This window comes from Hemicordylus capensis, chromosome 11 (genome assembly GCF_027244095.1).
Source record: "Hemicordylus capensis ecotype Gifberg chromosome 11, rHemCap1.1.pri, whole genome shotgun sequence".
In the NCBI taxonomy this organism is placed as follows: Eukaryota; Metazoa; Chordata; class Lepidosauria; order Squamata; family Cordylidae; genus Hemicordylus; species Hemicordylus capensis.
In genome coordinates this window covers 17,144,179-17,169,668 of record NC_069667.1, presented here as the reverse complement: position 1 = coordinate 17,169,668, position 25,490 = coordinate 17,144,179, and the positions used below count along the sequence as shown (strand labels likewise).

General features: G+C 48.8%; 2 protein-coding genes across 9 annotated transcripts in view; both read right to left on the bottom strand.

Moving 5' to 3' along the window:
* Window positions 1-7,428, bottom strand: part of DOCK11 (dedicator of cytokinesis 11) — a 130,106-nt gene extending 122,678 nt beyond the window's left edge. For 2 of the 6 annotated variants that reach the window (XM_053273842.1, XM_053273841.1), the window contains exon 1: window positions 7,165-7,428. In XM_053273842.1, the coding sequence (XP_053129817.1) occupies window positions 7,165-7,275 (111 nt within the window). In that variant the 5' untranslated portion in view covers window positions 7,276-7,428. The remainder of the gene's footprint in view (window positions 1-7,164) is intronic. The other 4 variants (XM_053273840.1, XM_053273838.1, XM_053273836.1 and 1 more) reach the window with 2 other exon arrangements.
* A 3,388-nt stretch (window positions 7,429-10,816) lies between these two features.
* Window positions 10,817-25,490, bottom strand: part of WDR44 (WD repeat domain 44) — a 43,496-nt gene continuing 28,822 nt past the window's right edge. For all 3 annotated transcript variants that reach the window (XM_053274315.1, XM_053274316.1, XM_053274317.1), the window contains exons 11-20: window positions 24,692-24,830; window positions 24,506-24,570; window positions 20,653-20,766; window positions 19,011-19,133; window positions 18,260-18,451; window positions 16,872-16,973; window positions 15,284-15,399; window positions 13,283-13,410; window positions 12,646-12,777; window positions 10,817-11,950 (exon numbers count right to left, since the gene is read on the bottom strand). In XM_053274315.1, coding sequence (XP_053130290.1) covers window positions 11,856-11,950; window positions 12,646-12,777; window positions 13,283-13,410; window positions 15,284-15,399; window positions 16,872-16,973; window positions 18,260-18,451; window positions 19,011-19,133; window positions 20,653-20,766; window positions 24,506-24,570; window positions 24,692-24,830 — 1,206 coding nt within the window. In that variant the 3' untranslated portion in view covers window positions 10,817-11,855. The remainder of the gene's footprint in view (window positions 11,951-12,645; window positions 12,778-13,282; window positions 13,411-15,283; window positions 15,400-16,871; window positions 16,974-18,259; window positions 18,452-19,010; window positions 19,134-20,652; window positions 20,767-24,505; window positions 24,571-24,691; window positions 24,831-25,490) is intronic.

Genomic DNA, 25,490 nt, shown 5'->3' with positions numbered 1-25,490 from the left:
GGCTCTGTTTTACAGTGGTTCTGCTCGTATGCCTCAGGCAGATTTCAGAGGAGAATATAAGAACAGCCCTGCTGGATCAGGCCCAAGAATGCCCATCTAGTCCAGAATCCTGTTTCACACAGTGGCCCACCAGATGCCACTGGAAGCCTACAGGCAGGAGTTGAGGGCATGCCCTCCCTCTTGATATTACTCCCCTGCAACTGGTGCTCAGAGGCATCCTGCCTTTGAGGCTGGAGGTGGCCTATAGCCCTCCAACTAGTAGCCGATGATAGACCTCTCCTCCATGAAGTTATCCAAACCCCTTTGGTGGTGGAGGACTGGTGCTTGGTGACAGGAGCTACTCTATGGAGTCCCTCAGGGCTCCATTCTGTCACCAATGTTTTTTAACATCTACATGAAACCATTGGGTGAGGTCATCAGGGGATTTGGTGCTGGGTGCTATCAATATGCGGACAACACGCAAATCTATTTTTCCTTGTCATTGATATCAAGAAATGGCATTAGCCCCTTAAAATCAGAACAATTAAAAAGACCAAGAAAAAAAGACTAATATAATCCTAGGTTGTAATCTCTCTCTAAAACAAACTATAAATATGGATGTAAAGGGGTATTTTAATCTATTTCTCCTTGTCGTCAATATCAGGAAATTGCATTAGCCCCTTAAATGCCTTCCTACAGGCAGTAATGGGCTGGATGAGGGATAATAAACTGGAGCTGAATCCAAGCAAGATGGAGGTGCTCATTGTTGAGGGTCTTAATCTGCAAGACAGGATAGAACTTCCTATTCTGGATGAGGTTACACTCCCCCTGAAAGAACAGGTTTGTAGCTTGGGAGTCCTCTTGGACCCAGGTCTCACCTCAGGTTGAGGCTGTGGCCAGGAGCACTTTTTACCAGCTTTGACTGATTCGACAACTTTGTCCGTTCTTTGAGGAAGATGACCTGAAAACAGTGGTACATCAGCTGGCAACCTCTAGGTTGGATGACTGCAATGCGCTCTATGCAGGGCTGCCTTTGTATGTAGCTCAGAAACTTCAGTAAGTCTAAAATGCAGCAACCAGATTGGTCTCTGGGGTATCTCAGAGAGATCACATTATGCCTGTTCTTAAGTAGTTGTGGTGGCTGCCAATATATTTCTGGGCAAAGCCCAAAGTGCTGGTTGTTACCTTTAAAGCCCTGAACGGCTTAGGCCCGGGTTACCTGAGAGAGAGCTTTTATCTACAAGATCCTCACCACTCATTAAGAGTATCAGGAGGGGTCCAACCTCAGGTGCCACCAGTTCATCTGGTGGCGAACTGGGACCAGGTCTTCTCTGTTGTTGCCCCCGGGTTGTGGAACGTGCTCCCCATGGATAATAAGAGGATTCTCTTCCTTGGAGGCCTTCAAGAGAGCCTTAAAGACCAATCTTTTTAGCCTGCCTTTTAACGATACCTAGTTTTAATTCTGATCTGGTTTAAATGTTTTTTTATTTTAATTGTTTTATTATATCTTTTATTTTAATGTGTTTCTGATGGAACACCCTGCCTCCAGAGATCTGTAATGCCACCTCCCTTCTGTCCTTTAAGAAGGTTTTGAAAACTTATTTATTTTGCCAGGATTTTAGGTGTGTGTGTCTGTCTGTCTGTCCCTTTTTTCCTCTTATTTTTGTGGTTGTTTTAATTCATGTAAACTGCCTTGAGTCTATGGAAGTCAGGTGGTCAATAAACTTGCTAAATAAAGATAATAATAATAATATAAACTGCCCCGAGCCACTTTAGGAAGGGCAATAGAGACATTGAAATAAAATAAAATCAATAAAATAAAATAATAAGATGTATCCCTGGCTCATTTAATTTGAAATGTGGCAACTGTTGGAAGCCAGCCGCTACTCAATAAGGAGAAAGACAGCCAGGAAAGGAGTGCAGAGTCACGTCAAGGAGCGGGGGGGAATAACCTTAAAGAGAGACAACTTTTCCAACGTTTCTTAAGAGCGAACATCCCAGAACGACCCACAACACGAGGCAGGGAATATCTAGCCGGGGTTGCCAACCTTCTGGCTTTGCAGTTTCTGACCGCAAGTATTACGGAAGCGATTCGCTTCTGTGCCGTGGGGCTGCTGCTGTCACAACCGTGTGGTTTCCTTGCTCTTGCTAGGCGGTGCCGCTTGGCTGAAGAGGAAGCCGTGCTCTGCTTTGGCGGCCGCCGAGTCACACGACGGATCTCTGGGGAGACTTGGCTGCACCAAGACTACAGTGGGACACCCCCACCCCACCCCACCCCACCCCACCCCCACCCAAATTATCTCCAGCCTTTCCAGAACGCAGTTAAGAGAGAGGGAAGTGGGGGGAAGCGGCAAGCAACTCCCCCAAGCTGGCACATGATTAAAACCCAACGTAATTAATTAATTAATTAATTAAATCTGGCAATGACACCAGAGTCCCCTTCAATCCAAACCCCTTAAGAACGGCCTCCTCTCGTGTGAATGTGCCCAAATGCCAGACCCTACATCCCTCTGCCATCAGAGGTATCATGGGTGGGTACAAGGCCTTCTCCACCGTGGCCCCTGGGTGACGGAACACCCTCCGGAAGGAGATCTGCCTGCTTCCATCTCTGTCTGCCTTCTGGCAGGCAGTGAAAACTTACTTTTTTTTATTACAGTGGACTTTCAGGTCGTCCTTCATCTAATTAAATGCTGTATTTTATATGGCATATTTAGTCCTTCTGGGACTGTACCATTTGGGTCTGGAGGTGGGAGATATGTTGAATCCACTGTCACTGCACAGCTGCCTAATGCACATAGCAGAGTTCTCCTAGGACTGTACCACTTCAGGCTAAAGAGGGATAGAGGTAGATTAAAGTGTGCCGTCAAGTCAATTTCAACTCCTGGCGCCCACAGAGCCCTGTGGTTTTCTTTGATAGAATACAGGAGGGGTTTACCATTGCCTCCTCCCTCACGGTATGAAATGATGATGCCTTTCAGCATCTTCCTATATCGCTGCTACCCGATATAGGGTTTCCCATAGTCTGGGAAACATACCAGCAGGGATTCGAACTGGCAGCCTCTGACTTGCTAGGCAAGTTACTTCCCCGCTGTGCCATTAGGTGGCTAGAGGTAGATTAGGACTCCACCCTAATCCACCTCCATATGCCAGAACTGCCATATGGAAAAGAAGACAGGTCTCTTGCAGTGTTCCCTCTAACAGGAATTCCTAGATGTTGTTGACTACAACTCCCATAATCCCCAGCCAAAGGCCACTGCAGCTGGGGATGCTGGGAGTTGTAGTCAACAACATCTGGGAATCCCTGTTAGAGGGAACACTAGTCCTAATCCACCCCTCCTCTTCTTTAGCCTGAGTGGTACAGTCCTAGGAGTGGTACAGTCCTAGGATATAAATCCTAGGATTTATATCTGTTAGATAGCTATGCAGAGGACACTGTGGATTCAACATCCTTTGCCAGTGTTTTGTGTATAAACTAGGAACTACCGGCATCCTCTCGATTTACAATAACCTTCACTTATGGGAGGCAACTTCCTTTATAAACAAACAACTTTGTTTCTGGACAGCAAGCAAAGGGACCATCGCAAAGCACAGAGCAGTCCTCTGAACTGTTTAGATCATCATCATATCGGAAACAAACACCCAGACCACTTTAAAAACAAAGTGCTTTTTCCACTGACACCTTCCAGAAATGTCACCTAGACTCCTTTATATTCACAAACGGGATATGAAATATTCCTAGGTCTAATGAAGTACAAACTGCAGATTTCCTGTGTGGGGTTTTGCATTTTGATTTTGGAGACAGTCGGCAGTAAATTCGGGATTTATGGCAGTGCTGCAAGCATTCTGAATGGATCGCGCTTCACTGTTTTCCCCTCCAAATATCCTAAAAAAAAGAGAGATGTCTCTACCAAGTGCAACTATTTTAATTTCACATCAGGGGTTCTCAAATGTGGCTCCCCAGATGATGCTGAACTACGACTCCCATCATCCTGAGGATGATGGGAGTTGTAGTCCAACTACATCTGGGGACCCAAGCTTGAGAACCCCTGATATAGCACATTTCATTTCCAACATTTTTTTGCAATCTGTGTGGTGCAGTGGTTCCAGGAGACCCGAGTTCAAATCCCCCTTTGGCCATGGAATTCACTGGGTGACTCTGGGCCAGTCCCTTATTTCTCAGCCTAACCTGTTTCACAGGGTTGCTGTTGCAGTGCATAACTGCGTGCACTGCTCTGGGCTCCTTGGAGGAAGAGTGGGAAATGGATGAATGAATGTCCAACAACAGTCCTGCGAGGCAGGCCACTATCACTTTCATTTTACAAGTGGGGAACAGATAGTGAGTAGGCGAAGAGGCCACACGTGGCAAGGTGGGACTCAAATCCTAAATCCAAAGTCCAGCTCATAACTGACCCATTTAGAACATGCCTGACATTATTCAGTGAAGGGCAAAGCAAAATTCCCACACAGAAGTGTACTGAATCCATACTGACCACAGACTCAACAAGCCCACCAAACTGCAGGAACCATAAAGCCTGCCTACCAGCTCCTGTTCAGCCCTGCCTCTTCGCTGAGCAAGCAAAGTCACTCTGCACATGCCCACAAGCCCTCTGCCTAGGTTGCCAGAGTTTCCAAAATGGAAAAAAAACAACTGGCTACCCAAGAGGCGAGAAGGTTCGATGCCTCAGCTTCCTGTACCCGTCCAGCACTACGATTCTCGAAAGCCATGCATGTGCACTTTTGCTGAGGAAAGGAAATTTAAAGAAGGCAAAATCTGAAGCTGCTACCACACCCGGCCTTTTGGCACTCTGAGAGGAAAGACTTGGCCGCCTTCTCCTTGAGTTTCTCCATTTCCAGTCCGATCCCTCTCAGAGAGCACAAATCTAAGCAGTCAGAGAAGAGCCTGGAAGGTCTCCACAATACTTTCTTAAGAAACCGGCCGCCTCCTCCGTTCATCCAGCTCTAATTCAGCACAACCAGCTCTGCTCTGAACTCCACGAAAGCATTTTGTTCCTGCCAGCAGAATAAAACACTACTTTGTAGAATCCACAGGAAGATGGTTCTACTTTCACAGAGGAAGCATCCATCCATCGGGATAAGCACGGGTGGTTTAATGTAACGAAGGCCTTCAAAACTCTGCCCCTTCTGCAACTAAGAGCCACCACAATGCCCCTTTAATTTACACCACCCGTAAAGCATGGAAGCATCAAAACTTCCATCTGGCTCAAGTGTGGGGCTATAATTTATAAAGCTCAGATGCTCCTTTGCTGCTTCAGTGCAGGTCAAAACTAATGGGAATGTAGCCATGCAATTGACAGGGTTGGGCTGAAGCAAACAGGGCTGCAGGCCTCCTTTTCTGTATGAGCTGTATAGTATGGCATTTTTAAAAAAAGAAGTAAGCTGCTAGTCCTCGTGGTCTCAAAAGCAGGGATCAAAGTAAATAGGAAACGTCTGGCAGACTTAAAAGCTGGAAGAGACAGCACTTAAATACTGCAGCGTGGACCAAAGCTTCTTGGGGAAAGATTAGCACAGAAGGCGGTCATTTAGTATGTGTAGGAAAGGGCCCAGGCTGCAGAGGAGAGGGGCACAGCTCAGCGATGGAGCACCTGTTTCGCACACAGAGGGTTCCGGGTTCGGTCTCCAGTTCAAGGGGGCTCAGGTAGTACCCGCAAGAATCTCTGCTGGAATAGATACGGGCAGGGGGGACCTGAGGCTCTCCAGCTGTTGTCGGACTACAACTCCCATCATCCCTGGCCACATGGCCGGGGATGATGGGAGCTGTAGTCTGACAACAGCTGGAGAGCCTCAGGTTGGCCACAGATAATATTGGACAAGGACGAGCAACAGCCTGATTCAGTGCAAGGCAACCTCACATGCTCATGGGCTACGCTGGCCCAGTGCTGGTTCCTGTGGCCACAGGATAACAGAGTAGCTCAGTCTGGAGTCTAAGACGAACTAGAACAGGGCTGCACAATTTTGGCCCTCCAGCTGTTTTGGACTACAATGCCCATCATCCCTAGCCACAGTGGCCAATAACGAGATTATGGGAGTTGTAGTCCAACATCTGCAGGAGGGCTGAAGTTCTGCGGCAGTGATTTAGAACCTCTGAAGCTGCCGAATACTGAGCCAGGCCCTTGGTCCATCTAGCTCAGTCTTGTCTGCACTGGCTGGCAACAGCTTTCCCATCCTGGCCTGCAAATGCCAGGGACTGAACCCAGGACCGAGCGGCGGCTCTCCCACCCCAGCCGAGCCGCAACTCGAACCAACTGCCCACCTGGAGAGCAGAAAAGTTTCCCCCCAGAAACGTTCCGGCTGGGTTGCAATTGACATTTCTCCAAAGCGAAACTCGAGAGAAGATCAGGGATTCCCCAAGGAGAAGGAAGGAGGATTTGCACACATCCCTCCATCCACCTGTTGGGCAGGGTCCCTCCGCCAGCAGGTCCCAGGCCCCTTGGAGAGGCTGGACGGGGGTGGATCCAGCCTGCCATCCCAAGGGCCGGGGGAGAAAGGGGAAGTGCCGCGCCCCGAAGCCGGCCTCTGCCTCGACCTGCCTGCTCCGATGGAAGCCCGACGGGCCTTCTTCGCACCCAGGAGGGCAGCTTGGAGAGCGAGAGGGAAGGATGGAGAGGCCGGGGCAGGCGCCTCCCTGCCCGGCACTACTGCAGCAATAGCAGCGGATCTCCCGGGCTCCGGGGGCACGCCCACCCCGCCCCCCACCCAAAGGAGGACCCTGGGGCGACTGACAGGGCCAGGCTCGGTTTCGGTCTCCCCGCGCACGGGAAGCAGCCTCTTCCTTCTGGCCTGGCGAGCCCTCCCTTGTGCCTTCCTTCCCCTTCTAGGGGCCGAAGAGCGGCAAGCCAGGCGCCAGCGGTGGGGGGCGGACACGAGCCAGGCGCTCCGTCCAGAGCTGACCTGGCTGCTGGCATCTGGTCTCCTCCGTCTCTCACGCAGCCCCTCCCACCCAGGACCCCCCCCGCCCCCCCGAGCGGCTGCCCCCACCAGCATCCCCACCTGGACGCCCCCTCCAGCCTGGCAAGACAAAGGCGCCGACGGGGCAGGAGGCGAGGGAGCCTCTGGGCGCGTGCAGAGCGCAGGCATTCATTCACACACACACACACACACACACAGCCCGCCGCCGCCCACATCTCCCGCCCCGCTCCCGGCATCCGCGCCCCGCTCCAGCCTCACCAGCCCCGACGAGCCTCCTCCGCCGCGCACCGCCTCCGAGACGCTCTGCCGCAGCTCAGCCGCCGTGCCGGGCTTGCTCAGGCGCTTGGTGAACTTGCGCACCTCCGCCATGGCGGCTGCGCCTCCTTCCCGCGCCCCGCCGAGCAGCCCTCCGTGACCGGGCGGCAGCGGCAGCAGCAGCAGCAGCAGCAGAGGCAGCGGGAGGAGCCCGGGGCGGAGCCGCGCTCCCTGGCAGGCGGAGGCGGACGGAGGCGGGGCTGGGGCCGGGCGGGCAGCATCTCGCGCAGACAAAGGAGGGCGAGGAGGCGGGGGCGCTCGCTGCTTGGCCCGGGGCTGCCAGGAAGCGCCTCGCTCACCGCGGAGACTCACGAATGCGACAGCAACCCGCTGGGGGGGGGGCTTGCTCCTCTCCGCTGCGCTGCCAGCAGGCTGGGGGCTGGCCATTCCTTGAGTCGAGCTCTACCCGACGAGTGCCCAGCCTGCAGGTAGCGCAACGGGGCGAGGGGAGCCACTTAGCCCGCTGTGCAGCTCTACCCGACGAATGAACGGCCAGCCTGCAGGCAGCGCCGCGGGAGAGAAAGAGAGAGAGGAGCCACTCTAGCTTAGCCCCGGCTGGCAGCTCTGCCTGACGAGCAAACAGCCTGCAGGCAGCGCGGCTCGAGGGGTGGGAGGGAAGAGCGCGGTACCAATTGCCTACCGTGGCGCCTCCCGACTCCTTAGGGCCTTAAGGGGCTGGGCTACCCGGGAAAAACCCCGTCCACCCCCTGCGCGAAGAAAGGTGGCTCTAAGCAGTGTTCCCTCTTACCGGGAATCCCAGATGTTGACTGGGGGGGGGGCGATTGTGACTACAACTCCCCTAATTCCCAGCCAGAGGCCGTCGCTGCTGCGGATGCTGGGAGTTGTAGTCAGCCTCTGGTATTCTCTGTTAGAGGCAGTGCGCTCCCTCCAGGCACAGGTGCAACCACAGCCGCTGGCCCCGCCTCTGGCAAAGCTGTTGGGCTTATGTCCCGCTAACTGAGCAAAGAGGTGTGTTTCGGAGTGGCTGATTGATGAAGCGCCGTCAAGTCGGTGTCGCCTCTTAGCGATTACATAGGTAGATTCTCTCCAGCATGATCTGTCTTCCACTTGGCCTTTCAGGTCTCTCGGTGGTGCATTCATTGTTGTCCTCATCGAGTCCACCCACCTGGCTGCTGGTGGGTGGACTTCTTCTTCTTCCCTTTCCTTCCACTTTTCCCGGCATTATGGACTTCTCAAGGGAGCTGGGTCTTTGCATCATGTGTCCAAAGTAGGATCGTTTGAGCCTATTTAGCAGAGGGAGAGCAACTGGCCCTCTCCAGCCCCAGCATAGCATCCCTCCAGTGGCTGTTGCTGGTGTCTGCCTTGCATTTCCTTTTACATTGGGAGCCCTTTGTGGGCAGGGAGCCAGCTTGTTTATTTAGTTTCCTAAGTGAACTGTTTTGAGAACTTCTGTTGAAAAGCAGTATATAAATAGTAGCTTTGGCTTTAAACTCTGTGCCCCTTTGGGGATAGGAAACCATTTCTCACTCCTTTTGCTTTGCATCAAGCTGTGAAAAATTGCTGTCCAAAAACTGCTGTCCATGCGGACACACAGCAGCTGCTGCCATCTAAATTTGTAGGACAATTGTGCTCATCTTTTAAACCTGGACCAATATGAACCAAATCAGGTACACCTGCCTGTTACATCCTCTTTTTACTTTGTGCTGCTTTGTGTTGCTTCCGTTTGGAAGGGCAATCTTGTTTTATTCCACTCCGATTTTGAAAGCCAAGACTCTGTCTTGTGGATGAGAAGTGTTTGTGTGTCTCTCCTCTCCCATCCCAGAAAATTCAGCTCCTAGTTTCTTAATGTAGGGAGCTATGGCAGTTCCAAAAATGGCTGACATTTGCAGTGTAAGATTTTTAAAAAAAAAATTTTTTTTAAAGGCAATCCCCTTTGAAAGACAAACTTGTTTTTCTTTCCTTTTAGCAGATTTTGAGTACATAGAGCCATCTAGTGGACTAAGCACTCTCTCAAATTGTGAGACACAAAATACATGAAAAGATATCTTTTCGGAGCCAACCTAAGGCTGGTATAGGGCTATGCAAGCTTTTGAGTTTCACAGAACTCTTCACCAGGCAAATGGAAAGGGAGAAGAATTTCAGGTAAATCTAAAGCAGGGGTGGACAGAAGGCAGATTGAGGGTTTCCAACTCCCAACAGCTTTACAGCAGCAGCAACAAGAAGGGGTTCTTCCCGAATCTCCCACCCCTAAATTAGAATGTTAGAATCTCTGCTCTGCAGTAACTGAGTTAGATTTGATTTGTTGTTTTGTGGGCTTTAAGAATGGTGTTTTATTTTGAATTTTTAAAAAACGTTATTGCACCAATAGCCTTGAGAGTATGTTTTGCAGAAAAGCAATGACTGCATTTGATAATTGGGACCATCTCAGGTGATGAATGCTCAGTGATGTTTAGCCTACTTTCCTGTAGGTTTATGAGATCACCCGGCATTCTGTGTGTCCGTGTGTGTGTGCCCCCGCTTTATCAACTTTACAACACCTGGACCAATATGAAGCAAATCGGGTACAGTTGTAGGGACACATAATGACACCTCAACTGTGTAGTTTGTGTTGATGTCATCCACCCCGATTCAAGATGGCAGATCCATACACTTTTAAGGCACAAGTGGGCTAACTTGTGAACCACCTAACTGCCTAGAACCAAATTTGCTACAGCTATAGGGCCACATGGGAAGACCTCAATGGCATAGTTTGTGATGATGTCATCTACCCCATGAACATTTGAGGCACGGGCACCAGAACATTTGAGGTGCAGATGGGCTAACTTGTGAACCGCTTGACCAATCTGAACCAAATTTACTACAGCTGTAGGGATACATAGGGATTCCCCAGTGGTGTAGTTTCTGATGATGTCATCCACCCCAAACCAAGATGGCAGATGTGTAACTTTTAAGGAACATGTGCACTAACTCGAGGACTATAAACAATTTGAAAAAAAAATTGGTTCAGTTGTAGTGAGTGACACACAGGAGACATCTCACATAAGGATTCTCCAATGGTGTAGTTTGTAATGATGTCATCCAGCCCAATCCAAGATGGCGGACACATGAACATTTGAGATGCAAGAGATCTAATGTGTGGACCTTGATTTAAACCAAATTTAGACCAGTTAAGACAGTGAAAGGACAGTAGGCTGATTAGCTCTTACTAGAACAACTTGTTGGTAACTTCTACCTAGCTAGAAATGGGAAGTGCACTGTTGCACTCACAGGTATCTGAGTTATCACCCCTTCTTTATCCCTATCCCCATATGATTAGGGTACTGCTACTGAAACAGCATGAAGCCAACAAGTATTTGCTAACAGAGCAAAGAGGCATCTTTTAAAAGTGGTGATTCTCTTTATTGAGCAGGGCGAGAGCAACTAGCCCTATCCATCCCCAGCACAGCATCCCTCCAGTGGCTGTTGCTGGGGTCTATCTTATGTCTCTTTTTAAGATTGGGGACAGGGAGCCATTTTATTTATTTATATCTATGTAGACTGCTTTGTGGACTTTTGTTGTCATATTCATATCAACTCCCTGTGGATTATTTTAAGCACAGCATCAATGCAGAAAGGAAGGGCAATGAACAGCATCTTTTTCAAGGAGACCAATTTTTAATGATACATCTTTCTGTCCTCTGAAACAGGAACCATCAGCAACATTTTATGGGTGACAATGCCCAAGAATGTTGTTTCATTGGTTATATTATACGAATATTTACAAAGACTTTTAAATTCTGTTAGCTCTGAACAAAAAAGAAAAAACGAAACAAAAACTTAACATTTTTTAAACTACAATGTTTAAAAAAATATGTAAACAGTTTTATTTTACATTGTTGTAAAATATAAAGAATCGTTCCTAATGCAGCTTAATTTTGTTTTGTTTTTTAAGGTGAGCATAACCCAGTGCCCGTGAATAAGGAATGAGAGACTCTTTCATAGAAATATTGTGCTCCAGTGTGCAAAAGAAAAATATATTAAGAAAGGAATCTAGAGTCCACAACAATTAGAAGACAACAAAAAAACCCCACATTATAAAACATTGACACATGGTTGCTTCTGGCCCCTCCCGGGGGTAAGGAGATGGGGGGGGGACTATCTCACAGAACGCAAGGGGATCTGCCCACAATTTCAGCTCCATTAAACACAAATTCAAAAATAGAAGAACTTTGCTGGAAACAGGATTCTGGGCCAAGGCTCCATTTGCCAAAAATAAAATCAAACAAATGTCCTTTCCCCCCTCAATAAATTAAACGTTCACCAATGCTTAATTTGCTGCCTCAAAAAGGCACATTCATGTGTGAATATCTCATTGCCCTTTTCACGCAAAATCCTGCACATGGCAACAGTTGTTTAGCAAGATAATTATTTGGACCATGGAACGGGGGGGGGGGGCTTGTTGTTTGGCAATGTGAATGGGGCACCCTCTTGTTCTGTTCTACAAGGCGGGGTGGGGGTGGGTGGCTTACGGGTCCGGATGCTGCGTCTCCCGGAGGTCTAACAGAGCAGCTTTAAATGAAAGAGAGTTTTTTTTTATTTTAAAAAAGCCAGCCTCCGAGGCTATATTGGACGTCGCTTCACTTATCACATGATTCACACCCAGGTACCATTATCAAGGTCGCGTTACCAATGATTTAAGAGACATTTTTCTTTTTGTTAATGAAGACTTTGATCGCTCCCGTGAAGTCAGCGGACAGAAGCACTTCTGTGTGATCTGTCTTCAAAGCTCCTTAAAAAAAAAAAAAAAGGCAGAAGGGAAGAGGTTTTAGTAAGCTCTGGGCGAGGAGAAGTAGCTGCTTGTATCAGCTTTACCAGGAAGCCGGTGAGCAGCTGGGCCAATGAGTTAGGGGCTGGTTTCAGAAGCAGAGAGCCAGCCTTTCAAGCATGCCTCCAGGCAGCTAACCAGATCAGCACACAATAGGGCAATTACAAGGTGGAAACAAGGTAGCAGTTAATTGCATGGAACAAAGAGTGAGAACAATTTTAAAACCACCATCCAGTTAAGAAGGGGGCGGGCTATCGAAAGCAAAGCAAATACTATTAAAAGCCAAAAGAAAACAGGGTGGACCTTTTGACACCCAGAACAGGCGTTTCCAGCTGGGGATACCCAGTAGGTTTTGTACTACAATTCCCATCATGCCACCATGATGGAGGATGATGGGAGTTGTAGTCCAACATCCTCAGGGGACCCACAATTGAGGTCTCCTGTACTAAATCAAAAAAAATTTTGGTCTGCGCATTTTTAGACTGGATTGAGGGGGACAGAGGCTGAAGGTCTGTCCTCCTTGGTCCGTGTTGGATTGCATTGCGGTTGGGTTGCATTTTTGCACATTTCCCAATTTTTTCGCATTTCAAGGCCGCCCTGGTTCTCACTGCCTTGGAGGTATTTCAAGCCCCAACCAGTTCCAAGCAAGGGGCACCTACCTGAAGGAATGGGATCAGCAGCTTCAGAATCATCCCCTTTACTTTCGGACTCCGGCTTTTCAGATATTTCCGACGATACCATCAAGCTGGGATTTGGGGCAAAGATGGCTGATGTGACAACTGCGTTGTGTGCTGGAAAGAAGGGGAAACGGTCAGGATCAACTCATCTGAGAACGACGTAGGGGGGAAACAAACAGTTCTTGACTCAGTGACCAGTGCAGTAGATGCAAAGGCAGACACAATAAAATGAACACACACACACAGGCGCATCTGTGCAGACGTCTATATGCACTACAGCATAATATGCAAGCATTTTCAACTGGGGAGTCTCCAGATGATGTTGGGAACAACTCTCTTCAGCCTCTGTGGCTGGGGATGATGGGAGATGTAGTCCAACGACATCTGGGGACCCAAGTTTGAGAACCCATGGAGTAATGTCTGAATTGGGCCTGATTTGACCATTTCAGCATCCAGCCCCCACAACTCGCCACTCAGCAACATCTGTGGCCCTGGGCTGGCAGCCATCAATTTTGAAGAGCTTCCTCACAGAAGGATGACCCCACACACTTTTAAGTTCTCAATCTTTTAGTGAAACGACAAGGTGCTGGCAACAGCTCTGACATCACGGGGGCTTTACCTTTCACCCCCTCCCAGAAGTCGTTCCGGTCCCTCCTGACAGAGGTGAATTTGCTTAGGTCGTGGTAGGTGCTCCAGATGTAAACGTATTTATCTTCCGAGCCGCTTACGATGTACGTGAAGTCGTGGCTGAGGACAGAAAGGAAGAAGAAAGGAGAGCAGGGGCTAAGAGGCTGAGCTGAGCATCCGGAGTCCCCCACTTCAAATCCCACCTTGGGCAAACCATTCCCTCTAAGCCACAGCCGCAATAAGTGGGGATAAGAAGTTTGTTTTCATTTTACAAGGTTGTTGTAAAGGTTACGAAGCTATTATAACTTAGCTTTTTCACCAGTGATTGGGGGGCAAAATAAAATCTTGAGCTCATACTGGTGTCTTTTAGCCCACTCTTCCTCCCCTAATATAGAGTGGTGTAGTGGTTAGAGTGTTGGACTAGGACAGGGGAGACCAGAGTTCAAATCCCCATTCAGCCATGCAACTCACTGGGTGACTCTGGGCCAGTCACATGTCTCTCAGTCTAACCTACCTCAAAGGGTTGTTGTGAGAATAAACATAACCATAACCTCTGGGCTCCTTGGAGGAAGAGACGGATATAAATGTAGAAATAAATCAATAATGCAAATATCAGACCTGAATTATTTACTAATTGCATTTAAACCCTGTCCTTCCTCCAAAGGAACTCAGAAAGGCACCTTCTGCTCTTCCCAGAGCAGCTCCATCCCTTGAGGAGAATATCTTGCAGAGCTCATACATTGTCTCCCATTCATATGCAACCAGGGTGGACCCTGCTTAGCTAAGGGGACAAGTCATGCTTGCTACCACAAGACCAGCTCTCTTCTCCATAAGAACAGCCCTGCTGGATCAGGCACAAGGCCCATCTAGTCCAGCATCCTGTTTCACACAGTGGCCCACCAGATGCCTCTGGGGAGCCCACAGGCAAGAGGTATGTGCATGCCCTCTCTCCTGCTGTTGCTCCTCTGCAACTAGTATTGAGAGGCATCGTGCCTCTGAGGCTGGAGATGGCCCACAGCGGCACAGCCACCAGACTAGTAGCCACTGATAGACCTGTTCACCATGAATTTGTCCAAGCCCCTTTTAAAGCCACCCAAGCTGGTGGCTATCACCACATCCCATGGCAAAGAATTCCATAGACTAATTAAGCGCTGTGTGAAAAAGTACTTGACTGAGAGATGGTGATTGGCCGAAGGGTCACACAGTGAGCTTCATGGTTGAAGTAGGGATCTGAACCCAGATCTCCCCAGTCCAAGACATCATCCGCTCCTCCAGACTTCTGCAGTGTCATGTTGTGGTGCTCAAGCGCGGGTCCCCAGATGTGGCTGGGCTTCAAATTCCACCAGCCATTGCCCTTTGTGGCTGGGCATGAGGGGCATGGACGTCCTGCAACATCTGGGGACACAACTTGAAGAAGCTGTGCACTACATGCACAGAAGGGAGCATGCAAGGCCATTAAAAAACCAGAATGGGTCTATTCTTCATAAGCCTTCATTTTAGAAGAAAAGGACATGATGTAAAGTAGGGTTCCCAACCTTGGGTTGGACTACAACTCCCATCATCCCTGGACACAATGGCCTTGTATACACATCAAGGCCAATGTGGCCACATATAAATCAAATCTAAATCTGCACAATTCATTCAGAGAATGAGATTGCTGTCTTTCTAAAAACTTAAGAAAAGCCCTGCTGGATCAGACCCTCATACAATGTTGCCACTATGCCTCCTGGAAAGCCCACCAGCCTCCACACTATAGCCCACCCACAGTATTCAGTGGTATACTGCTTCTGAAGATGGAGGCTTCATTCAGCCAACCTGACTAATACCCAATGATCTGCTCTATACGTTTTCTCCCACTCCCCTTTTGAAGAGACCTAAGCCCGTGGCCATTTCTACATCTTGCAACAATGAGTTCTGTAGATTAAATCTGTAAGGTGTGAACGAGTGCTGAGCATTTTTTCTGGGGAGCCCCAACACCGAGCCCTTTCGTTACCTGAAGCTAGCCTTGATCTGGCTGCTGCTGTTGACATAGCCCTTGTACTTCATAGACAGCGATAAATCACGCAAATCGTACAGCCGGATTCGGGAATCATTTGACGTCACTAGGATCTGGCAGGAAAAACAAGATTTTCCCTTCAGTGGAGGGAAATGAAAAGCAGCAGCAAGGGAGAAGAGAGACGGGCCCGGGGGGTCTGCCATTTGTGAGAGCCCCACTCTGTGCTTCATTGTGACGAACACCAGAGCTCACACCTGCCTAAGTATCACCTCCTCTTCCAGAAGCATTTCCCTTTAGTGCTGAGTTTTTCTAATCTGCTGGTGGTTATTTTGTGCAGGAGACAGACGCACTGCACATGCTTAAGAGTCCTTTCTATTACTGAGTTACATATTTGCTAGATTTATGGAAGTTTTTTTTTTTTTTTTAAGAGTCTAATAAGTCATGATAGTTGAAAACAGCTTTGCACATCTAGCTATAGCTGACAGAGATTAAAGAAATTAAATACATAAAAATATTGAGCTAAAATACACAAAAACAAATCTGATTTTTGCCCATGGGCAAGTGAAGCAGGACGTATTGTTTTCAACTTAATTACTGTACAGTGGCAAATGCTGAGGCTTCTTTATGAAGTTTTATTATGCTACATGTTCGGAACATAGGAAGTTGCCATATACTGAGTCAGACCATTGGTCTATCTAGCTCAGTATTGTCTTCACAGACTGGCAGCGGCTTCTCCAAGGTTGCAGGCAGGAGTCTCTCTCAGCCCTATCTTGGAGATGCTGCCAGGGAGAGAACTTGGAACCTAGAGGCTCTTCCCAGAGCGGCTCCATCCCCTGAGGGGAATATCTTGCAGGGCTCACACCTCAAGTCTCCCATTCATATGCAACCAGGGCAGACCCTGCTTAGCTAAGGGGACAAGTCATGCTTGCTGCCACAAGACCAGCTCTCCTCTCTAAGGCAAAGCTTAGAACAAAATGTTCTAAGGCAAAGCGTCAGCTTGGATTTGGCGGGGGTTCTCAAACCTGGGTCCTCAGACAATGTGGGACTATAACTCCCATTATCCATTGCTGCAGTGGCCGGGGATATTGTGAGTTGTAATGCAACAATATCTGGGGGTCCAAGCTTGAGAACCCCTGCCAAATCCAAGGTGGAAACAACTACTCAGAAAGGGAGTGGCCCATTGCTCCTGGTCTTCTCAGTTACTACGTGTCCAGCTGTGTCAGGCAGCTGACATTAAACTGGCCTGTGAACATAGGAAGCTGCCTTATATGGAGTCAGACCGCTGGTCCATCAATATTGCCTACACAGACTGGCAGCAGCTTCTCCAGTGTTGAAGGCAGGAGTCACTCTCAGTCCTATCTTGGAGATGCTGCCAGGGAGGGAAGTTGGATGCTCTTCCCAGAGCGGCCCCATCCCCTAAGGGGAATATCTTACAGTGCTCAGACATGGAGTCTCCCATTCAAACTCAAACCAGGGTGGACCCTGCTTAGCAAAGGGGACAATCCATGCTTGCTACCACAAGGCCAGCTCTCTGGAAGTGCAGTGCAAAGAATGCCCCCAAAGCTTGTCAACATTGCAAGGCTACCTTGTTTTCTCCTGGTAAGGGCTCAATGCCAGTGATCTTCCTTCCAACTCGATTCCGTCCTCTGGTTGACCGCACATGGATCTGTGTGTGATATTTCAAGTGCTACGGGGGGAAAGGAAGCTTGTTAGAATGCCCATGGGATGGGCTGGCAGTCGGTAGGCCTTCCTCCTGCACCCCCCAGACGACCATGGACTCCCCCTTCACCTGCTGCTCGCCAATGTGCAGCAGAGTTTGTGTGTGTGGAAAAAATGCACCCATATCTCCAGCACTTCTGCTCTGTTCAATGCTTAAGCCGTTTTTCGTGGAACTCCGACACAGACTGACACACAGTGAACTGAAAAAAGTATAGCTCGTTCACTGCTTCATAATTCAGTGAACGTTCAGACTCGAAAGCTATCCGGGAAAACTGCCAAAGTTAGCCAGCAGGTATCATTCCCCATGTGTTTCCGAAGGGATAATTGCCCCCGTGTTTCCCGGCAAATTAATCTTCAATTAATTTTTCTGGTAGTCCGGGTGGGGTCCGGAACCTACCTGTGAAAACGGCATGTTGTGGTTTGGTCTGGGAGTTCCACGTCAACAACAACAGATATTTATATACCGCTTTTCAACACAAGTTCCCAAAGCGGTTTACATAGAAAAATAAAAATAAAGAAGATGGCTCCCTTTCCCCAAAGGGCTCACACTCTAAAAAGAAACATAAGACAGCCACCAGCAACAGCCACCGGAGGGAAGATGTGCTGGGGGACGGATAGGGCCAGTTGCTCTCCCCCGCTCAATAAAAGAGAACCACTGCTTTTAAAAAGGTGCCTCTTTGCCAAGTTAGCAGGCGAACGAGCCAGTGAAAGAGTCCGTGAGGCACAGGCAGCTTTATAGATACAGATTCACTGTATTATAGCAAACTGCCATTGCTCTATAAGAACCTAAGAACAGACCTCCTGGATCAGGCCCAAGGCCTATCTAGTCCTGCTTCCCACAGTGGCCGACCAGATGCCTCTGGGGAGCCCACAGGCAAGAGATATGTGCATGCCCTCTCTCCTGCTGTTGCTCCCCTGGAACTGGTATTGAGAGGCATCTTGCCTCTGAGGCTGGAGGTGGCCCATAGCCAGCAGACTAGTAGCCATTGATAGACCTGCCCTGCATGAACCCATCTAAGTCCCTTCCGAATCCACCCAAGTGGCTCACAGGTGTGTCCAAAACAGGGTGGGGCAGCTCAAGGAGAAACTGGTGGTCTTAGCAGCGGGCGCTGGTAACAATACTAGTTCCACAGGTAAGCAGGACTTGCTTCTGAATATGGGTGTGGAAAATGTGTGTGCAAACAAAGAAGCCTGCTGCTGCGTGGATCCCTTAAGTAAAATGGCTGGTGTTGGCCACCAATAACCAAGCCTCACCTCTGTGTCGTAGAAGATACAGCGGCCATCATAGGTGCCGATCACGGCGTACTTGCCATTCTGACAAAAATTCGCCGCGGTGATCAGCTTAGTCTGCCCGTCTACTTCATTCCACAGTGCCACTTTTTTATCAGGAATGTTCCAAAGTCGAAGCTTCCCATCCAGCGAGCCACTTAAGAAGTATCGGTCATCCTAAAAAAGGGCAGATGACACCACACAAAACATCAAGTCTTAGCAGCTTGTTTTTGTCTCCCAGACACACCCCCATCAGAAAGGGAATCACAGGATCACTTGCTTTTGTTCAGAGGCATGTAAAATAAGGTGTCTGCAAACTGATTTATAAAGTTTTTACTTATGGTATTGTACTTTATGCTCTTTGCTGTAGTGTTTATTTGGTCATTGACCATAAATAAATGAGTTCAGTTCAGAAAGGGAACAACCAATCAGGGACAGGGTAACCAATCAGGGACATACAAAAGCAACTTCTACTTTCTGGTGCAGAATTGCACATCATACAAAATCCCAGCTCTCACGATGTCCATGGGATCTGCAGGAGCACAAATCCATGGGCTGATTTCCATTAGATATGTTCTACCTGATGGATGTAATCTGTGCCCCACACTCTACCCTAGATTTAATAGACAGATGACTGTTCCCATGCTACCTGCAAACTCCGCCTTCCATTCCATTCATATTTAAAATTCAAACTAGGTTAAAAACCAGGTCAGTACTCAGAAGGGAAGCTCCGTACCCTGGGATGGAAGGCGATAGCCGTGACAAAGTCAATGTGCTGGAAACAACACAAGCACTCCCGCCTGGATATGTGCCACAGCCTGACAGTCTTGTCCATGGAAGAAGAGAGCAGAAAGTAATTCTGCGGGGGAACGGAAATGCATGAATTATTTCTGAGATGTATATGAACGAGAGAGAGAGAGAGAGAGAGAGAGAGAACGAACGAACGAGAACACACCGACCACAGATGCAATCTACTTTTGAACCTCATCTGCTCAGAGTGGAAGAGCAAAAGGGAAAAGATAAGTCTGCAAGCATGGCAAGACTGCTCACTTGCTGTACTAGTGCTGCCGTTGCAATCACACTAGAGAGGTTCGCCCAGCCCATGAGGCTAAGAATGGTGGATATGGATATCAAGGGGCAGCCTGTCCATCATTGCAGCTCGTGATCTGCAGCTGCAGGGCAATGCTGGACACTAAGCACACCTTTGTTTTTCACTGGCCCATAGGATAACGAGTCACTATAGCCTATGGTATTCCCAACCGTCTCCCCACAGGGGTGTGACTGAAAAAGATGGGTGGTTCTTGTTACCAAGGGGGGGCATGGTCACCCATCCAGCTATGGGCGGAATTAAGACTGGAGTTTATTTTTATTTATTTTTAACTGCCAGATTTTAGTATATGTATTGCTCAATTTATATCCTGCCTTTTATAAAACTCATCCCAAGGTAGTTTACAAAAGTTAATCCAACCAAATTCCGTAAAACCACATTAAAATATGAAAAGCAGTTAAGACCACTGTGCTGCCTTGGGGGTCTGTTCATCCCCCCGAACCGTTGGCTCCCAGGGCCCTCAGGGGACGGGCCTAAGCAGGGGACACGGGGAGATCAGGAGTGGGGAGGTACGCAGCACCTTAGCCCCCGCCTCCAGTGGCCACAGCAGTTTCCCTTCTCTCTCCCTTTTTCTGCCCGGAAAGTCCCTGTTAGGGTGCTGCTGGCAGGCTTCACAGATCTTGAGAAAGGATGAAATCCCATTTGTCAGGATTTTCAACTCCTGGGAGGTCTCGGCCTGGTCTTCAGTCTTCTCAAGTCCCCACCCAGCCTCCCAGCTGCCCTTTCACTTGTAAAGGGGAATCCTTGCCGAATTCCCCTTTACAAGTATATTCCCAAACTGGCCTGCAAACCAGTTGGGACCGGTTTAGTGGCCGAACCTGACTGGACCCGGTTCAGCTGGACCTGGACCGGGTTGGTTCGAATCCGGCCCAGATTCGAATCAAACCGGCCAAACCAGTTCCATGCACACCCCTAGCTCCTGCTTTGCATGTAGCGGGCTCCCGGTTCAATCCCCAGCATCTCTAAGTAGGAATAGGAAGACCCTTGTGTGAAACCCCAGAGCGCTGCCTCCGGGGAGAGTAGACAACGCTGAGCGAGTTGGACAAGAATCTGACTCTGGTTAAGGCCGCTTTATATTCTCTTACGTCTGTGTATTACATACATTCTGTGTTTGCAGACACCACCACTTGTCTGCAAAATCGTTTGCTGACCAAGTTTTCGGAAGGGCTACCTAAGGCCTTCAGGGGGTTAACTCTGCACTTCGAAGCCTACATACAAGCGGCAACAGGTTATCAAATGCTGCTGTTTAAGGAAAGCCAAGATGTCTTACTTTAGACCACGACAAGTCGAGCAGATCTGCCGTGTGGCCTTTATATTTGCAGAATGGCCGCTGGCGAAAGGGTGTGTTTCTGTCGTCAAGGTCCTCATCGGTCCCGCTGCAAACCTATTAAGCCAGCACACAGGTCGAGAGTGAAACCCACGCAGTGTTGTGTGCATCTGATGTGTTGAGACGCTGCCATTGCTTTCAGGGGCTGCAGCTGGTGTCCCTTCTGTGTCCAGGTCATAGTAACCAGGGAAAGCTGGTCTTGTGGTAGCAAGCATGAATTGTTCCCTTTGCTAAGCAGGATCCACCCTGATCTGCATTTGAATGGGATACTACACGTATGAGCACTGTAAGATGTTCCCCTTAGGGGATGGGGCTGCTCTGGGAAGAGCATCCGAGTTCCCTCCCTGGAGTCTCCAAGATAGGGCTGAGAGAGACTCCTGCCTGCAACCTTGGAGAAGCTGCTACCGGTCTGTGTAGACAATACTGAGCTAGATGGACCAAGGGTCTGACTCGGTATATGGCAGCTGCCTATGTTCCTAACACCAAACGGAAAGCGGAGTGCTCTGAAGAGTGGAGCTGGGGGGAGTTTGCTTGCACGGCTTGAGCCCTGCCCTCTCTCCCCCGACACACCCTCGCCTCCGACCTGTGCTCCTGGCACCTCCAAACTCTCAGCCACCCAAGCATGTCCTGCTCCCTCCAGCGATTCCTCTCCCTTCGGCCTTCCAGAACACCTGCGTGACGCTACCTCTTTCTTTCCCGTCAGGCTTCCAGTACAACTCCCTCGAGCCCGCTCCCCACACCCGATCACCAATAAACCCAGGTGGGTGTAAGATAATTGCCTATTCTTCCCCCATTTGCTGCCACCCCTCCTCCCCTCTGCTTGGGGTGCCAGCTTGCCAGACTGCAAACCCCTCGGGGCAGAGACCTGTCTGCTTGCTCTTTGCAAAAGGCCATCTAAATAAGTAATGACTGCTAGCCGGTTTTTCCAGCCTCTCCCTCTGCAGCCCACGGGGGTGAAGGACCTTCTTGAGAAGAACAGAAAACTGCAGTTAATGATTCAGAAACTGCGATCGGGACACGCAGCCGGCGTGGATGACGTTCCGCAAGCAGAAATGCTCCAGAAGCCTCTGAGTCTTGCTGGCAGGCGGGCCAGGATGCCGACATGCCATTTACCCACAAAACATTGCAGGTAGTCCGGAACACTGTCCAGCAAAGAACGCCGTTAACGCTGCATCTCTGCTCTCGGTGCCCTTTCAGGGCAAGCTTTGGCGTGTTTGTCTTCTGTGCTCCACCCTCCCCCTTCCGCCTTTTCAGTAGGAGGACCCAGTATCAGCTCATCTTTAAATAAGGCTGCTGAAAAAGTAATTGGTAGGCTACAAAACTCAGACAGCCAGCACAGCATTTAATTACCTCCAGCATTCAGATCCCAAGCTGCACTAAGGGAGCAGCGTTAATTACCTGCGGGTCGGGAGGGAGATGTGAGGGCCTTAATTACCTGCTATCAAGTTAGCTCTGGGATGCGGGCTGCCGCTTCGCACCCACCCTGCACTTTCGTCTCTGGACACCTGGGGCTGAATGAAATTCGGCACAAAAGGCCCCGGAGGCCCAAGTTCCTGGCTGCAACAATTCATAGGAACAGAGGAAGCCGCCATATACTGAGTCAGACCTTGGTCCATCTAGCTCAGTATTGTCTACACAGACTGGCAGCGGCTTCTCCAAGGTTGCAGGCAGGAGTCTCTCTCAGCCCTGTCTTGGATATGCTGCCAGGGAGGGAACTTGGATCCCTCTGCAGGCAGATGCTCTTCCCAGAGCAGCCTCATCCCCTAAGGGGAAGATCTTACAGTGCTCACACATGTAGTCTCCCATCCAAATGCAAACCAAGGGGACAATTCATGCTTGCTACCACAAGACCAGCTCTCCTCCCTTTTTTCATACGCAGCACCCCTGTCGATCCCTCAAACTGCTTTTTCATTCTCTCTTGCTTCCCCCGAGGCCTGCAACTGCCTCCCTAAACAGCTGCCTCGCCTACTTTCTCCAAATCCCTTCTCAAACCCCCCACACCCACAAGTGAAGCCTTTGGCAACTTAGTCCATGAGCTAGTTGGGGTAATCAGTACCATCTGTGGGGGACGAATGCTCGTGGTGACTTCTGATAAGGTCTACACCCCTAGAGGCGAAAGCTGGACTTTGGAGACGCAGGGCAGAAAAAGCATTGACGCTTTTGAACTCTGGTGCTGGAGAAGACGTTTGAGGAGACCATGGACAGCCAGGAAAACAAACAAATGGATCATAGAACAAATCAATCTAAAACTTGAGGCACAAAGGACCAGGCTCAAACTATCATACTTTGGACACATTATGCAAAAATCCAGCTCCCTTGAGAAGTCCCTAATGCTCGGGAAAGTTGAAGGAAAAAGCAGAGGAGGGCCAGCAGCAAGGTGGGTAACCTCAATTACGACAGTAATGAATGCACCACTGAGAGATCTTCAAGGCCAAGTGGAAGACAGATCATCCTGGAGAGAATCTATCTATGTAGTTGCTAAGAGTCAACACCAACTTGACAGCACTTCATCAATCAACACCCCTGGAGATGGAAAAGAGGCAACAGCCTTGTGAGAGCTGTAGCTTTTGGTGTCTCCTCATGCTTTCACTGCCCTGAGGATCAGGCCTGCTGCGCCAAATTTGCAATAGTGGTTAAAAAGCTCTTAGAAGTTTTAAACACACACCAACTACTCTACAAGTTTATCCGTGTCAGAGGAATGAAAATGACGACTGGCAGGAATGTTCTCCAAAAGATCACTCCATGAAGAGAGTACAACCATTTGTTCATTGTCAGGGGTGAAGAAATGTTGGCCCAGTCCATCGGCTAGACAAAATATTTTACTCATCAAGCTACATTGCTCATCAGGGCTTTTTTCACTCGTCAGGCATCATTTTTCACTTGTCACAGACTAGCAGACTAGTGGATTTCTGCAGCCCTGTTCAATGTAACCCTGGCCCCAACATGTTCTTCTGTGCAAAAATGACTGCAGTTTTACCCTAATCATTTGTAGGTAGGTATAAAAAGCAGCGGTAACACAGAGAAAGCTTTAAGAGCAACAATGCTATCACCTACTTTCCATCTCTAGGGGGGTAAAGTTAAGTTGTGCCGTTGAGTCGGTGTCAACTCCTGGCGCCCACAGAGCCATGTGGTTTTCTTGGTAGAATACAGGAGGGGTTTACCATTGCCTCCTCCCACGCAGTATGAGATGATGCCTTTCAGGACCTTCCTATATCGCTGCTGCCCGACAGAGGTGTTTCCCATAGTCTGGGGAACATACCAGTGGAGATTCGAACCAGCAACCTCTTGCTGGTTACTTCCCCGCTGCGCCATTAAGTGACTTGCCAAAAATCAATATGAGCATTCGTCCCCCAAGAGGGTACCAATGGCCAAAATTTCCAAACTTGGCTCATGGTCTAAGTGAGCCAGATCACGTGTTTATTTTTTACTGTATTTATTTATTTAATACATTTTTATACAACTCCATACAAAAAAAGTGCCTGGGCAGTTCACAATCTAAACAAAATTGATTAAAACAATTTAAAAATACAAATAAAACTCTAAGAACTGAAGCTTTAAAACTATAAACTAAAAGATTGGCTAAACAGGTATGTTTTCAGGTCCTTTTAAAAAACATTCAGAGAAGGGGGGGGGAGTAACTGGGAAGATAAAACTCTCCCATGACCACTTGCCCAGCTGACAGAGGAGAGGAAGAACCTTAGAAATCAGACCAAACACAGATGGGAGGGGAATGGTCCTTTGTCATGGAAATCAATGCTTTGGGAACTTCAGTGCCCAAGATCATGGTCTGACTTACCCCTGTATCAGTATCTGACTTGGAAGAATTCAAGCTTTCTTGCGACGGGGAAGGGGACACTCGGCCTAAAACACAAGGGCAGAGACTTCTTTGAGGACACCTCCTTTTAAGAGAAGCAATCATTTCTCAAGGCACACCATGACTTTTTAGCGGCTACGGAAGCACCAGAGAGGAAGGCAGGCCTACCCTCTGTGTTGTACTTCATCCTCATGTTATTGAAGTAGTCAAAGGCATTCTTCAGGACCCAGATCCGCACGACATTGTCCTGCCCTCCCGAGGCGAGCAGCCTACCGCAGTGAGAAAACTTCATTGTCCAGACGGCACCCTGTTGTGGGAGAGAGGAAGGGAACTCCGAATCCAGAATGGGAACAACCACTCTCCAGAAACAGCAGCCACCACCGGACCAAGACAAAAGTGGACCCAAACCTGCACTGCCACCCTGAAGAAAGATGCCTCAGAACCAGGCCAAACTCTTCCTGCCATCTTGGCTCGAAAAGGACTAGTTACCCTTCTGAGAGAATTTTAGTATGAACTATACACACATATAATTGGTGATTCATTTTTTGATAATTTATTGTTAATTTTTCTACAGGTCTCCTTGTAAGATGCTCTGAACAACACTTGAGAAAGTGGTATGCAATTAAATTTGACATCATCAGCAGGAGAGAGAAGCTGATAGGGATGTGCAAAAGATTCGACCAAATTGATTCAAATTCGGGTGAATTCGAATTGATTCAGTCAAATCCTTTGCACATCCCTAGCAGCATAAGACGGGCCTGCTCTCAAGATTGGCCCACATTTGGCAGCCACCACCTCTCAATCCTTTTCCATTTCTGAATCTTTACAACCCTTCAAGAAGAGTCTGCAGCCTCATGTTTCCAGAGGGGGAGTCCCCTAAGTCTGCAACAGCAAAAACAACATGCCTTGTGGCACCTTAAAGGCAAACAGATGCCTCTTGTGAACTAGAGCCCACTTCTTCAGACTC